The sequence below is a fragment of the Sorex araneus genome, chromosome 1 (genome assembly GCF_027595985.1).
Source record: "Sorex araneus isolate mSorAra2 chromosome 1, mSorAra2.pri, whole genome shotgun sequence".
Lineage (NCBI taxonomy): Eukaryota > Metazoa > Chordata > Mammalia > Eulipotyphla > Soricidae > Sorex > Sorex araneus.
In genome coordinates this window covers 13,220,824-13,237,521 of record NC_073302.1, presented here as the reverse complement: position 1 = coordinate 13,237,521, position 16,698 = coordinate 13,220,824, and the positions used below count along the sequence as shown (strand labels likewise).

Genomic DNA, 16,698 nt, shown 5'->3' with positions numbered 1-16,698 from the left:
CCTCCAGATAGTTATAGTTTTTCTTAAAATAAATAACATAGAAGAGGAATATAGATTTCTTTCTTTATATGTCACCCAGACCTATTTTTGTTGCTGTTATTGCTTTTGTTTTTTTCCTTTTTGGGTCACACCCGGCGATGCACAGGGATTATTCCTGGCTTCTGCACTCAGGAATTACCCTTGGTGGTGCTCAGGCGACCATATGGAATGCTGGGATTCAAACCCGGGTTGGCCGCGTGCAAGGCAAATGCCCTCCCCGCTGTCCAGCACCATAGACCTATGGTTTTAAGACAGGTCTCATCTCCCACTTAGTTAAGTGAAAATTATCATTTATCAATATCAAATTTGGTGAGAATGTTACCCTTTCCCATCTCACCATCTAATAGTTTTTTTGGGGGGAGGGGTAGAGGGGAGGGGTGGGGAGAAGAGGGTGCCACATTTGGTGGGGCCTGAAGCTACTCCAAGCACAGTGTTCCCAGAGATGCTTAGGGGACCATGCAGTGTCAGGGGATCTATCAAACTCAGGGCTCCTGACTGCAAAGCATGTGCTCAAACTTTTAAACTGGACCCCTAATTTTTATTTTTGAACAATGGACTTTAAAAATAATAATTGTGAAGTTCTTAATAATAATTATGAACTCTGCACATCAGGGTTGCTGGGATCAAACCTGAACACAAAGCATGTGCTTCAGTCCAGAGCCATCTCCCCAGTCCAAAATTTATTTACTTAAAAGATTTTCATGACTACCAAAAGCAATCTGTGCATATATCTCTTCCTTCTTCTAACTCCTAACCACCTTCTATTACATTACAGTAATTTTCACTCTAAAATTAAAAACATACATTCGTAGCAAGAAGAAACCAACCCCTTTCTGTGGACATCCATCACCATCCCTACAGCTAAATAAATGACAAGAAAATCTGATACACTCTGAATACAATGTCAAGTTTCCATCATTCACAAAAGAGTAAAGGGAAATCCTACACCGGGCAATCTTAATGTATCCTGTATACTACTAAAGATTATGGAACAAACTTCAAGCTTATTGGATAAGCACCTTAAAACAACAAAATATCCATTCTGAATTTGAATTTAAAAGAAAAAGTTACATTATATTGCCCTTTAAGCTGCTAAACCCTTTGGGGAAGATATGTTTTCCACTTTTTCAACAGAAAGTTAAAGTCAGGAAAAAACATACTTTCAAAATAAAACAGGTATCCGGTAATGCTGCTGCAAGCTGTAAAAAAAAAAAAAAAAAAACCAAACAACCTTTTGGGGCATGATCTGGCCCAGCGATAGAGCATATGCCTATCATATTCAAGGTCCTAAGTTCAAGCCCCAGTGCTACAAAACAAACAAAAAAAGCTTTCCCTTGACTAAAATTAACAGACTTTAGAGGAAATTTTCTTAATTAAGGTCACAGGTCCAAACTGAACTCTTCCAGCCTCTAGGAATATCATGTACTGGCAGCACAAGGTCCCTGGGGAAAAACTTCAGGAAGTGGGATTTCAATTCAACTTGAGGAGCCGCTTTGAAACCGTCAGCGCTTTCCAATAATGGAACAGCTAGCTACTTCCAGAGTAGTAAGCTTCCCATTACTGGAAACAGTCAAGGACAGTGGATACAAAGAAAGAGTGAGGAAAATGCAAACACGGTTCAGATCTTCAACTAATTCAGCCACTTCCTATAGGATCACCTGCATGCTCAACTAACATGTAAGCTTCAGTCTCCTCATCTAAAAAAGGGAAGGTCATCACTTGGAGGGCTGTGAAAAGCACAAACAGTACAGTAACATGCTGAGCATACAGCCCAATCTAGGGTAACTCGAGGTAACTCAAATGGTACTTTGAGTTAGGTTATTGCTATGAGTTTCTAACAGGAGAGCAGTTGGTGGTATTAAAAGGCTGGAAAAGAGATCACTAACCTCTTTCAAATGCTGATCTTTTTATAAAGATTCTATTGGCTTATCTGGGAGAAAAACTCAAGAGTTCAAAATGACTGGAGCTTAATTTTACAGTTAAGGACCATTACTGACAGGAGGCTGCAATTTCCCACTTGTTGCATCTTTCTCTGCATGGTCCAAGCTGTCTTGGCTGCCTAACTTCACACTGAACATTACACTTGCCCTCAATATTAACAATCAAAAAGTTCTGAGGAAACAGGGAAGGGAGACGAAAAGACTCCTAACTTGAGAGGAGAAATCTGGGTGTGTATCTGGTTCCGCTATTAACTCTCTACATCCCCTTGGGCAACTCTCACATTAACCGCATTCTGAAGACTCACGTTGCACATATTATCTCATTTGATTTTCACCACCTCATTGAAGATAATGGAAGTGCCCCGTAAGAAACAAACGAAAATGGATGACCTATTACACCTGGCCCTGAGTTACTAGGTTCCAGGATCATCTTGCCGAGCAGTGTCACCAAAGCATTCCCATCTACTGCAGGGAAATTCTTGGCTTGCAAAGGACAAGACAGAACCGAGTTGATCAATTAATCATTCCCAAACAAAACAAAACCTACATCCGCTAAGTCCTTAAGAGGGATAGGGCACTATGAATAAAACACCAATCACCTTCTCCTCTCCTCAGGGGCCTAGCCTGAGAGTGCAAGCAGCATTTGTTGTTACCGAGGGAGGGAGGGGCTTCATCACCCGCCTCTTTTATCTAGCCTAGCAGTGGCTAAGAAATACAAAGGCCTTGATAATAGATTTTTTAAAACATCGTGCGCAGACACACAGACACACACACACACCACACACACAGACACACACAGACACACACACACACACACACACACACGCAGGGCTTTGCATCAGACAGCTTTGGAATATTCAAGGCGCTGGCTGCCTGCGGAGAACAGTGGCAGGGGAGAGTGAGCAGAGGCGTGCGGGCTCTTTTTTAAATGTAAAACCACACGCAGACGTTTCCGACTTTAAAGCCGCCAGACGTTTTCAGACAGGCGAGCACGGCTTTGAAAGAAGACAAAATCGGGGCGCCCAGTTCGGGCCGCTCCGCGGGGTGGCAGGGCGGCCCCAGGCAGCAGCCGCGCCTCATCCTTCAAGCCCTGAGGACTGCCACCTCTGGGCGAGGATGAGGCGGGGCGCTGCCCAGAGGGGGGGGCGCGGCAGGAGGCACTCGCGTGCGTCTGAGGCGTCTCCCCATGACACACACACACACACACACACACACACACACTCGAGGGGCTCGGCACACGCGTGCGTCTGAGGCGTCTCCCCATCACACACACACTCGAGGGGCTCGGCACACGCGTGCGTCTGAGGCGTCTCCCCATCACACACACACACACACACACACACACACACACACACACTCGAGGGGCTCGGCAGGAGGCACACGCGTGCGTCTGAGGCTCCACCCCGTCACACACACACACACACAAGCGCGCGCGCACACGCACACACACGAGGGGGCTCGGCACAGGCGTGCGTCTGAGGCGCCTCCCCGCCACATACACACACACACACACGCATACACACCACGCACACGCACACACGCACACACGAAGGGGCTCGGCACAGGCGTGCGTCTGAGGCGCCTCCCCGCCACATACACACACGCACACACACGAAGGGGCTCGGTACACGCGTGCGTCTGAGGCGCCTCCCCGACACACACACACACACACACACACACACACACACACACCTGTTCCCGCGGCACACCCACAAAGCCGGGGCCGGCCCCGGCACTCCCGACAGCGCGCTCGGCGCCGTCACCCTCCGCCCGGCTCCCGGCGTCTCAGGTCGCGGCCAGCCCCGGGACAGCATTGTTAACTCATTCGACGCGGCGGCGCGGGAGGCAAACGCCCCCCCCACACCTCTACAAGACCCCGCGCCCCCGCTCGCCGCCCACCCCCCGCACCGGGCGCCCCTCCGGGCCCGTCGCGTCCCGCGCGGCACTGACCTGAGCGAGCGCCCCGGGGCCCGGGACCTCGCGCCGGGCTCACAGCGACTGGGCGCGCTCGGGCCGCCGGAGCCTCGCAGCGGCCGGGTCCGCTCCGCAGCCATGGCGCCTGCAGGGACACAAAGACAAACAGCCCGAGGGGCGGCGGGTCAGCCGGGGCGCCCGGGGCAATCGCCGCCCGGAGCCCCGGCCCCGCCTCGCACACAGACCTGGACCAGCGGCCGCCGCTCCCGGTTCGCAGCCTCACAGGGGAGCGGCTTCCGGTGCTGCTTGCGTCATCTCCGCGCGTCCCTCCGCCCGCGGCGCCCGGCGGACGCGGCTGCGCTTCCGGCCCCGCCGGGCCTGGGGCGGGAGGGGCGGGGTGGAGGGGAGGGGGAGCAGGAGCCCCCGGGAGGCGGGCGGAGCATGCGCGGGACGTTCCTCTCGCTTGCGGCTTGGGGCGCTCTGGGCGCGGGTGACCCGCGTACGGTGCAGGCAAAGTGGCCCCGCGCGTTTGGTCTTGCCTCTGGTCTTGCGCCGACTTGGCGGCCCTTTTTGTGATCTTTTTTTTTAAGGAGGAGGAGAAACTGAGACATGTGTCCAGTGTCAAACGACTCCTCGAGCACCTGTTATGTCTTCAATACCGTTCGGGGAGGTGCGGAGGGGAATAGCATGAACAAAACGCTCAGAAAAATACCCCTCATCTCTTGGGGCGTAGGGAAGACAGAATAACAAAGCAAGGCTTAGTGCAAACTTTAGCAAATGCGAAGAAAAGTAAAGCAATAAAGGTAAGAAGAGGGGTGGAGAGTGAAATAAGGGAGTCAGATGATGTAGTTTTGAATGTCAGCCCTTCCACTCTGGCTGTATTCATGGCCTGGATACTTAATATCACTGACCTTATTTTCCTTACTTGCAAAGCAGTTATTTACTCATCTGATCATCCTCAGGACTGAGGGAAAGGAAATTTATGAATCTTTTAGTATCAAGAGCTAACTGTGCTTTGTAGGTGGCATCAAATTCAGTTCACCTAATAAACGATGTAGTAACTATTATTAGCGCCGTTTTCAGGGATAGGGAAATTCAGGTCAAAAGCATTTTTTTACCATGAAGTCTAAGCATCATACTAGCTGACTGTCACAGGGTTAAAACCCAGGGCCCCTCTTCCTTGTTTAAGGGCTCATAAATATCACAGACACACACACACACACACACACACACACACACACACACACACACACATTGTACCAAAACTATTCTAGAAAACGTTCAGTAACTATTTTCTCCATGCTGTCTCTATGTTGCCGCTAACATTTTTGTGGTCACTGAACAAAATGTGACTAAAGCATCCAAGGATATATACTAGTTTTATTTCATTTTGCTATCCAGATGGCTACCATATTAGACAAGATGACCCAGTGATAAAGACATAGCATATAAAACAGACTATAGACACTCAAATATCCAGTAGATCACAGCCAAGGCAACAATTGTCCTCGAAACAAGGAAATGGGAATCTGAGACAAATGGTAAATAAAGTATACTGTCCTGAAAGTTAGGTCTCAAGGCAAAAAAAAAAAAAAAAAGAATAAATAAATGTATTAGTGGGAAACAGGGAGCCTCTGTAGACTGATTCTGTATTCTCAAAAGTGATTAATAGCAATAGAGGAAACGTTTGGAAGATATAGCATCAGACAGGACAACTTCAATAGCAGGAAAGGCCATACCAACATGTAAAGAAACCAACCATCTCCTTTTGCAAAAAAACAATCTCAATCGCTATGGTAGGAATTTGATAGATGAATCAAACAAAATTTCCAGATGGAGTTATCCCAGAGACTGTATTACTTGAACACCTCATAGGTGCACTGTAGCACTGTAGCACTGTCGTCCCATTGTTCATCGATTTGCTCACGTAGGCACCAGTAACGTCTCCGTTGTGAAACTTGTTGTTACTGTTTTTGGCATATTGAATACACCACGGGTAGCTTGCCAGGCTCTGCCGTGCGGGTGGGATACTCTTGGTAGCTTGCCAGGCTCTCTGAGAGGGACCTCATAGGTGAAAAACCTAAATTGCCTAAATTTATCCCAGAGTTGATTCAGGAGCAAAACTTATGACTCTAAAAATATAAAAAAATATAAAAAGAGTTTCAAAATAAGGCTTCTGTTTAATTAAATCCTTTACAAGAACTGTAGAATTATTCGATTTAATGCATACAAAAATTCCCTTTCATTTGAAAATTCTTACGTTCAATTTTCCTATTTTGCAAAGATTCCCCAAGATCAAATGACTGGCGGAGAAAATATAGCCAACTTTCAATGTAATGAGTTATTCCTAGCCAAACAATTTTTTTTTACTTTTTGGGTTACACCTGACAATGCTCAGGGGTTAATCCTGGCTCTTCACTCGGGAATTACTATTGGTGGTACTCAGAGGACCATATGGGATGCTGGGGATTGAACTCAGGACACCCGCATGCAAGGGAAATGTCCTACCTTCATTATCTTGTATTATCACTCCAGCCTCCTACCCAAATAATTCAAACAATAAAAATAAAACTGCTGTAAAGGAAACATGACCAATATTTGAAAAGAAAAAGGTGAACTAAAGCCTAGCATGATTGGATCAGAAAGGTAGTATAAGGTAAGGTAAGATACTTACCTTGCATGTGTCGTACCCAAATTCAATCCTTGGCATCTCAGTTTCCTGAGCACTGCCAGGAGTGATCCTTGAGTACAACCAGACGTGGCCCAAAAATGAAAACAAAGGCCTGGCATAAGAACAGAAATTCAGTACACTATCTTATGACATGAACATTATACTGTTGTTCTTCTCAAACTTCTACTGTAAGTGATTTGAGGGATAATTTCCCTGTGTGCTAGAAAAACAGCAAATATCAAATGCTTAGTTTCTTTCATTCAGGCTAAAGTGAAACACATGTTGTTTTCCAGTTTTTGGATAAAATTGCTCAGAAAAGGTGGTTTGGATGGGATGCAACTGGTTTAGTTAAGGTCTTAGTAAATAAATGGCTTATAGTAGGAATTCAAAATCATCCCACATAGACATGCCCCAAATCTCACCATATGATGTTTCTTTGGGGATAAAACAATGCACCTCTAAGCATTTCTTGATGTCTACTACATGTCTTATGTGTGATGTACTTCAAAACATACTCTTGTGACTCTTATAGTGTAATAATACTTCTGTGGAGAGCATAAACCTTTCTTTCAACACCCACATATACTTCTCCAGGAACTCAGCATAAAGACAAAGGGTCAGTTCCAAGAGGTATACAAGATTGGAAGGATTTTTGAAGAGGCTTGCTTTTTTATTTTCTCAGTTGTAGATTCACTCTAGCTGTAACATGATCAGCACTTACTCTCCTATGGAGACAGCAGGTATTATGGAACAAAAGCTCAGGTTGGTTGACAAGAAACCTTATCCATAAAGTCTCAGACACTTCCACTGCTATTAGACTGAAGTGGTCCTGAAATACATTTGGGCAATAATTGGCATCTGAGTTTAATAATTTCCAAAGTCCTGAAGTTTTCCACAGACAGCATGCAGGTAAGTTTCTTATCATTTTTGAAGCATTTTGCTATCAATTGAAATAGACTTTGAGGAAGCTGAACTTTCTTCTATGAAAATCATTGATAAAATAGAAAAGAGTTCAGAATACAATGGCAGTAATTTGTTTTTGTCTTCTTCTTCCTATTGGATAGCAATAGAAAAGAAATGGGAATCATAATTCTATTGTGATTAAGAGTGAACTTTGGAGGGCTAGAGCGATAGGATAACAGGTAGGGTGCTCTTCTTGCACACTGCCAACCCGGGTACATTCCCTGGCATCACATGGTACCACCAGGAATGATCCCTGAGCAGAGAGCCAGAAATAAGCCCTGAGCACTGCTTGGTATCGTTCAATCCCCCCAACTCTCCCCCAAAAAGAGCGAGCTTTTTGGAATCTGACAGGCTTTTGTTCAAATCGTGGCCCTACTCTATCCCCTTACTGAGTGATCTTGGACAACTTATAAACTAGATGTTCATCTTAATTCCAAAGACAATGTATCCTAAGGGGAAGCCAAAGGATTGACAGGAATCCAGTGAACTACAGTAGAGGGACATTGGGTCTTCGGTGATGGATATGGTATGGTAACATACTTATGAAGAGGGAAAAAACTATTTCTAAAACAGCATTGTAGACGAATATTAAATTGGAGGAAGGGAGGAAGAAAATTTACCTAAAAAGTTAGGTTGGTTAGCCTATCACAGGGATATTACCAGTATTAAAGAAAAGTATATAAAGTGCTTGATACAGCTTATGGCACACAGGAAAAGTTTAGTAACAGGTAATTCTTTGCTGGGAGGGTTGGTTGATGGACACTCCAATGAATATAGAATTAATTCCTTTAATGTTCCCTGTCTCTGCCTTTTTGCAATAGCGCTAATATCTTTCCAGATGGATTGGTGCCATCCTCTCTGATGAGGTGGAGGAAATCTGGCATAGGTCCATTCTAGATTTCCCAAAAGGTGTGACACAGAGTGTGAATCTGCTCATCTCGACAAATGTGTTGGGTGATTAGGGGGCCAAACTGACAATATTCAAACTCTGTATTAAACTGGAAAGTCATACAAGAAGGATGTAATTGTTTGATAGTAGCCATTGAGCAGTGGCCAACAATAGCTACTGCTTCATGGAAAATTAGCCCTTCACCTTTGTAATAAGAGAAGAAACTGATCCAAGTTATCAGGTCCAGAAAGAACACCATATATTTTGCCATAGGCTTTTAACACAAGGGTGTCACTTGTTGCAAAATACCCATGTGTCCCTCTTCTTTTCCCTTGTCTAATATAGTCCCTTATGTATCTTAAGTAAGTCTTCCTCCAAACAAACAAGAAAATAACCAGCTAACACTTTATTCAGTATTTACTTTGTGTCAAATGATGGAACCAGAAGTGCTCAAGAGAAACAGAATGCCTGCCATTGGGAAAGCCACTGTGTAGGACAGGCAGCTAACAAAAATAAACACTTAGACTGGGGAATAGCTCAAACAGCCAGAGCACATGCATTGCATGCAAGAGGCCAGGTTCCCGGGGCCAGAACAATAGTACAGTGGGGAAGGCACTTCCCCTGCACATGGCAAACCCAGGTTTGATCCCCATCAAGCATATATGGTTCCCTGAGTCCTGCTAGGAATGATCCCTGAGCTCAGAGCAAGAGTAACTCTGAGCACCATAGGCCAAGTTTCCATCCATCCCTGATACATGGTCTCCAAAGAACAGCTAGGAGTGCCCCCTAACCACTGAGCCAGGAGTAGCACCTGAGCATCACTGCGTGTGCCACCTAAACCAGAAATAACTAAGTGCTAAGGGGTGTGAACTGATAAGCACAAACACAGGAGGACAAAACCAAGAATGCTGATGACACTTGAATGAACATGTGTTCTTTTCGTGTTTAGGTAACATTCTGCAGACTTCGAACTCACCAGTGGTGCTTCATTCTATTTAATGCTGTCTTATTTCATGCTTTGTTTTTTGGGGCTGATTTTGTGGAAGAATACTTTCTACATACTTTGCCCTACGTCGATATGAAAACTCTTGAAATTAAAGATAAAGCCAGAAAGTTGAATGTGGAACCACTAAAAAGCAATCTTTCCAAATATTATATCCTGAATCAGCCAGAGGTCTGTCAAGGGAAGAATGTATTTTTGCTTTCTCTTATCTTCAGCCACCCAGCGAATGGAACAAGGCGTGACCTCATCAGGAAAACCTGGGGTAACATGACCAGTGTGCAAGAGCACCGAGTCCTTTCACTGTTTGCCCTGGGAATGCCTGTTTTGGTAACTACCCAGCCAGAAATAGACAAAGAGTCTCATAAAAACAAGGATATAATTGAAGGCCTCTTCCTGGACAGTGCTGAAAATCAAACCCTGAAGATCATCTCGATGACACAGTGGGCTGTGGCTTTCTGCCCTAATGCCCTGTTTATTCTCAAGATTGACGAAGAGATGTTTGTCAATCTTCCAAGCTTGGTAGACTATCTTCTCAATCTAAAAGAACACCTTGAAGATATCTATGTAGGAAGAGTTATTCATCAAGAGAAACCCAACAGAGACCCTAAGAGCCATGCATTTGTTCCCTTTAGCAAGTATCCAGGGAAGTACTACCCAGATTACTGCAGTGGTGAAGCCTTTATTATGTCCCAAGATGTGGCTCGTATGATGTATATAGTTTTCAAAGAAGTACCCGTTATGGTGCCTGCTGATGTGTTTGTAGGGATTTGTGCCAAGTCCATTGGTCTTGTACCCATCCACAGTTCAAGGTTTTCTGGGGGAAAGCACATCAGTTACAACAGATGTTGCTATAAATTTATTTTCACATCCTCAGAAACTACAGATGCTGAAATGTCCCTGGCATGGGAGGAAATTAACAGTGGAAAGAAATGTACACTGTTTGAGACTTACTACGGGCTCATTTCCTGCAAAATTCTGACATACCTTGATAACTTTAAAAGTTTTCATATGGGAACTATAAAAGATAACCCCATGTATTTTGGTGACTAAGGTTTTTTCTTTCCTTTGGCTTTTGGGCCACACACAGTAGCGTTTGGAGGGGGAGGGACTGCTCTTGGTAGTGTTCAGGGTACCATGTGGCTCAAACCTGGACTTCCCCTATGCAAAGAGTATGCTCAGCCCTTTGAGCTAATTTTCTGGCTCTTTTTTTCTGTATAGGTTTTTTCAGTTACCACCTACCTTGTGATAGAAAGCATGCTTACTTTGTGTGTGGTTTTTTTATTTTGCTTTTTTTTTTCTTTTTGGGTCACACCCGGTGATACTCCAGCCCCTTTAAATGTTTTTTTATGGGCCTCAATGGGCAGTGATCAGGGGTCACTCCTGTCTGTGTGTGGGAGAAGAGGGACTGTGTGTTTCTGGGAACTAAACCAGGTCTCCTGCATGCAAAACATGTGTTTTGAGCTATCTCTCTGTGTGCTGTGTGTCTGAATCTCTACTCATATTTAGCAAGATGCAAAATATTTAGTGATCTGATGTGATACAGCAGATTGAGAACACAATAAAGAAATTTAAGTTTGTGTACCATGGTTCTTTTCAAAATCAAACCTTCATTCAGGAAAAAAAGAACATTAATAACCAAGTGTTGTTTCTCCTTATAATTGGTAATTAAAAAAATTTTTTTATCAAATTGCCATGACTCAGTTATAACAGTGAAGACTGACTTTTCAAAATGCTCAGAATTAAAAACACTGCAATAAAGGAATTTAACAAAATGTCCATTTTATATGCATGCAAAACACATTTTACTAATCTGTTGGGATTACATTTAAACTTTTAACTGCTTAGTATATACTGACATAAATCTCAATAGGATGAAGACTCAGGTCTTTGGGAGGGAAGATGATTCAAATGAAAGAATGCATGCCTTACATGTCTAAGTCCCTGAGTTCCATGCCTGGCACCACATGGCTTCCCTGTTCCATACCACCACCAGGTGGCACCACCATGGCTTTCATGGTTCCACCATCACCACCATTGCTGGACATGGTCCCCTTGACCTCAAAAACAAACAAGCAAACAAAAAAAAAATAGATTTGGATTTCTAATTTTTCATAAAACAACTTTCAGGTCCTAATTGTGTTTTACTGCTGAGATGCAACAAATGCATATTTCAATTATGTATTATACGCTTACTTGGTGTGAGTTTCCTAGGGATGCTGTAACAAAGTGCCACTGAGTGATAAGATAGTAGAAATTTACTTGCCTGCATTTATATTAAGAAGTCTGTAATCAAGATGTGAGTAGGCTCTACTTGCTGAAGCCCATAGAGGGAGAACTTGGGCCTCTTCTAGCTTTCATTGGTTACCAGAAATCATTAGCATTCCTTGGCTTGTGGATGCATCACTTTTTTTTTTTCAATTTTTGGATCACACCCAGAGATGCACAGGGGTTACTCCTGGCTCATGCACTCAGGAATTACTCCTGGTGGTGCTCAGGGAACCATATGGGATGCTGGGATTTTGAACCCATGTCAGCCATGTGCAAGGCAAATGCCCTACCCACTGTGCTATCGCTCCAGCCCCTTCATAGTTACTTTAGAGCAATGTCCTTTTTTACATAGACATAGAAAGACAGTTAATGCTATGCTTTTGTAACCTGGGAGTTAATTGACTCTGAATAATATTTACTCCTGGGCATCTCTTATTTTTCTTGACTTAAGCCTCAGTTGCCTTAGTTCCTAGCACCCCAAAAGCAGGGTCCCAATGAAGGAATTGGATGGACCCAGGGCAAGCTGTGAGCTATCCTGGCATCAAAACGGGCTAGGCTAAGTGCCATAATACTTAACTATAAGTTAAGAGCATGGTCATGGACAAATTCTGTCATGATCCAAAGAGTAAGACTGGATAAACACCCTACTAGGGTTAGGAAAGACTAATTTGGCCTGAGCACTGTAGTCTGAGGTCTATATAGCAAGATGTTACCAGGAGAGCCACCCTACAAGTTTAATGTATCTCTTACTGTGTACATAGAAAATTACTAATATTATTAAGAAAAATTATGAAGAATGTTTAAATGGTTGTTGGACTAAGGAGAAATGCACCCATAGATGGTATTTTGCCCTTAGGCGGGTCATCTTGCTGGATGAATATTTGTCCTAGAAGAAGCTTCCCCTGAGGGAAGGACTTTACATCTATTGATTGTATGACTACACCTATGCGTAATTGCTACCCCAACCCCTCCTGATTTGGGAATAGAACTAAGGCTGTAAGAGTGGGGATGAGGATGAGAATTGAGAGGGATAGAGGAGGGATAATGGAGTGTGTGAGACTGGAAGGAGGCAGAGGGAGATGAGATTGGAATTAACTGTAACTGATCACCAACAAGCTTGGCCCTTATTTCCTCCTTTGACCACCCATTGCCATCGGCCGTCCGAGATATGGAAAGCGGCCTGAGACCACCGAATGCAGGTGGGGAGAGAGCACTGTGGCTTCAAACTCAAACTCAAATTTGGAAAAGAGGTATTGTGTATTCAAAAAAGTTTGAATACACAATACCTCTTTTCCAAATTTCCCTGTTCTAAGGGCACCTGTCATTGAAATAAGATCTACTCTATTGATTTGACCATAACTTGAGACACCAGCAAAAACTTACAAATTATTTGCAGGTGCTGAGGATTAGGATTTTAACATAGCTTCTGGGGGCTTCAACTTAATCCACAATATGCTTTGATATCCTTGTATAATGGTTAGATGCTCCATTAGTAGTCCTCAGCCTCGGCTTCTTAGCAGTACACCTTGAAAATCTGTCATGATACATAAACCATAATTTTGATTATGTTACTAGACTGTTTATAAACAAAATTTTCATTGGGATTATATAAATGAGATGTTAAAGGTTTACCACTGGATTTGGACTACAATAAGTATTCAGTAAATGCAAGAGGCAGTATTTATGGACACATGTTCTAAATCCTACAGTGTAACTGTGAGGGCTCCTTAACTTTGCTGTGTCTGTCTCACTCCTACAGGGTAGTATTAGTACTTAATAGGGGAAGTGAGAGGATAGCAATTTTCCAAGTTTATACATGGAAAGCTTTTAGAACAAAGTCTGATACAGTAACTGCTCTTATCCCTAAAATATACTAAGTAACAGAAGAGAAACACATGTGCCTACTAACCCTCAGAAACCCAGGTGTATGCTCTGGCTCTGGGCTGTGATCTGAACAAGATACTGAACTGCGAGACTAAACTTTAGTGTCTTTTTTTCTGCAAAGTATTTTGCATGGTTATGTGTTTGTGTGTTTTGATAAAATAATAAAAATGCAGAAAACTGCCTCTCATGAAGTAGATGTTGAGTAATTTTATCAGTAACACTAGAGAATCTTGCAATTTTTCCCTTTTCAATTCCCTTTCAATTCTGGACCTGGGTCACAGTACCACTCCAAATGCTTTTGATTTGGTATCAGTACCTTTGCTACTCCCCTTAATTCTCTTCAGTAGATTATACAGGGTTGTGAGGATTCAGGGGATTCTTTCCTTGAGACTAAAATAGGTGTTTGGGGGTGGGAGATAGATAATACAGTAGGTAAGGTGCTTGCCTTGCATATCCAGGTTTGATCCCTGTCATTCCATAGGGCGCTCCAAGCCCACCAGGAACAATTGAGATCACAGAGCGAACACAGCTGGGTGTGATCCCAAATCAAAAATAAATAAATTCGGTGTTTTATCTTTCCCTCTATTATTGTACTTTACTATACAGTAATCCTCTTCTTGTTTGGGGTCACATCCAGTTGTGCTCAGTAATCACTCCAGACAGAACTCAGGGCGACTATGTGGTACCAGGGACCAAACCTGGATAAGCTATAAGCAAGCATCTTAATCCCTGAACTATCTCTCCAGTCCCAATTTTCTTCTTTTTGTTTCTCTTGTCTTATACACTAATTTCCTTTGGCCTAATTTCCTCTACTTTTAGTCACTTGCTATGCCTCGGTTTCTGCACCTGCAAAAGAGAAATGTAAAATTAAGTGAGATGAACTTAACATTTAGGATAAAACAAAATTCTTCCAAAGCCAACCACGTTAATAAACATCAGTGAATTTATTAAATACAAAATAACTTGCACATTTTACTTAAAAAATAAAGTTTCTGGCACAAATCCAGAATACATATGTAGATCATCAACAGGAAAGAGGATAATTCTTTGAACACTGATATTAAGTAAATAAAATCAACATCATGAGAATATTAAAAATTACCTTAAGAAGATGGGAATGGGCCAAGGACATGGCTAAGGGAACTGAGGCTAATGCTTGGTATATTGGCGTCATGGGCTTGACCTGGCACTGCATGGTCCCCCAGAGTGACCCCCAAGTACTGTTGAGTATGGCCCAAAGTCAAAACAAACAAAAACCAGAATGTTCCCAGACCTGGCCATAGCCTAATTAGCATACTAGTAATAGGGAAATGGTCAATTCGGAAACATGCAAGTAAAAAGGAGATACAGGAACCCCAGAATGGATAGTGACCAGAAATGCCAAGAGAGAAGATGAATTCAGGGACATAAGAATTCTAGACAGTGAAGAATCATTTTGCTACAGAGCAGGGAAGATGATCGGTGTCACCATGGCTTAAGTAAGATACTTGTCCAAAGATTCTGAAGTCTGCATGCCTGGGCAGAAACCTCTGGACAGGTAATGACCTTGCCATTTAGAGCACAGGATGCTGGGAAACAGGCGGGATTTCTTCTTTGGCCAATGTAAAATAAGCAGATGGTTTGTTGGAACAATGAGATAGTATTCTGATTTACCCGTAGTAGCCCCTCTATCCTGATTTGAGTTACTAGGAGTAAGGGGTCAAGGGTGCTTGATTTGCATGTGGCCAACCTGACACCACATAGGGTTTCCCAAGTCCTGCCAGGGGTGATCCCTGAGCATAAAGCCAGTAGGCCCTGAGCACCACAGGGTGTAGCCCACCCCATCCCCCCCAAAAGTTATTAGGAATCAGTATCCTCACTTCATCCACTCAATATTGATCTGAAAAATCAAAAACCAAATTCAACAGTGACTGCCAATACACAACCAACTGCCTTTCTGGTCTAACAAGTTATTGCTCATCTTGACTGATAAGTAGCAGCAGCATAAAAAAAAAAAACTAATTTTAAAAAAGATATTTACTATTTGTCAAAGGGAAAAAAACTGAAAAAATTCAGAAGAACTTATTAAAAGTATTTATTCTCAATGAGCATAAATCCAAGACACTGAAAGTGAAATTAGGAAGTGAACGTGAAATTAGAAAATAGGAACAGTAAGAAAAAAAAGGGTTAGGGATGTAGCTCACCAGTAGAATACTTGCCTTACGTGTGTTGAGACTTGGGGTTCAATGCCACACAGCAACAAAACAAAACCAAAAGAAAGAATAGAAAAGAAAATAGGTGAGGAAAATTCAGACTCAATTTGGTTCCATTTTATTTAAAATTAACTTTTAAATAAGACTGAATAAGTCCATAGAAATTTTTTGAGGAGAGTAAAGCTTTCTTTCTACAAAGATTAAGGCAGTCAAAGGAATCTGGGAAATATCTAGGTCAATCGTAAGCAAATTTTGTTTGCTTTCCTGGTTGTATGTTGTATTTCTACTGTAGAAAAAAAAGCTGGTAATTAAATTATATTAGACAGTCTTCAGGGAAGGAAGTTGTTTTGTGAAACACATGGAGTAAAGTGCCTTGGAAGTATGAGTTAAAAATGGTCAAGGCTCCAGAAGAAATCATTCAGCTCCTTCCACTGCCGTCACAGATACAGGTTTCACATAGTATGGGCCTTCGTTCAGGTAAGTTCGGAGCCTCAAGTAGTTTGGATTCCCAAAGATTTCTGCAATGGTCTTGGAATTGGCAAGTGCTTTCACCAGTTCATATTTTGCATCCTTTGAAGCTTTGTCACGCTCCACAGATCGGTCCATCACATATTCAACAAAACCCGGACTGTTAATCATAAGTTTTTGAGCCCAGGGTTGGTTCGCTATGGCCTGAAAAGGAAGAGAAAAAGCACATAACTGAGTCCTAAGAAATAATGTTACTGGGATAACACAATTCTTTGAACTTTAGCAACATAAACCTTTTGTTTTATAAAAGTTAGTCCCCTCTTGGGAATCTAATTTAACAAAATCTAAAATATGGGGCCAGAGCGACAGTACAGTGGGTAGGGCATTTGCCTCGCATAGGCCTACCCGGATTTGATATCCAGCACCACACATGACTCTCATTCCCCAACAGACGTGATCCTTGAGTG

General features: G+C 43.0%; 3 protein-coding genes across 7 annotated transcripts in view; 1 reads left to right on the top strand and 2 right to left on the bottom strand.

Annotated features, from left to right (window-relative positions):
• FBXW2 (F-box and WD repeat domain containing 2) overlaps window positions 1–4,282 on the bottom strand; it is a 35,734-nt gene extending 31,452 nt beyond the window's left edge. Inside the window, exons 1-2 of one of the 2 annotated variants that reach the window (XM_004615636.2) lie at window positions 4,139–4,282; window positions 3,930–4,038 (exon numbers count right to left, since the gene is read on the bottom strand). The gene's annotated coding sequence lies outside the window, so the exon portion shown is untranslated. The other variant, XM_055142301.1, reaches the window with a different exon arrangement.
• A 971-nt stretch (window positions 4,283–5,253) lies between these two features.
• Window positions 5,254–16,698, bottom strand: part of PSMD5 (proteasome 26S subunit, non-ATPase 5) — a 38,285-nt gene continuing 26,840 nt past the window's right edge. The window contains exons 10-12 of one of the 4 annotated variants that reach the window (XM_055118601.1): window positions 13,071–16,435; window positions 11,349–11,476; window positions 5,254–6,676 (exon numbers count right to left, since the gene is read on the bottom strand). In XM_055118601.1, the coding sequence (XP_054974576.1) occupies window positions 16,178–16,435 (258 nt within the window). In that variant the 3' untranslated portion in view covers window positions 5,254–6,676; window positions 11,349–11,476; window positions 13,071–16,177. Of the gene's footprint in view, window positions 7,618–11,348; window positions 11,477–13,070; window positions 16,436–16,698 lie in introns of all 4 variants that reach the window. The other 3 variants (XM_055118608.1, XM_055118590.1, XM_055118615.1) reach the window with 3 other exon arrangements.
• Window positions 7,611–11,468, top strand: B3GALT9 (beta-1,3-galactosyltransferase 9). The gene has a single exon (XM_055118624.1). The coding sequence runs from the start codon at window positions 9,495–9,497 to the stop codon at window positions 10,467–10,469; it is 975 nt and encodes a 324-aa protein (XP_054974599.1). The 5' UTR covers window positions 7,611–9,494; the 3' UTR covers window positions 10,470–11,468.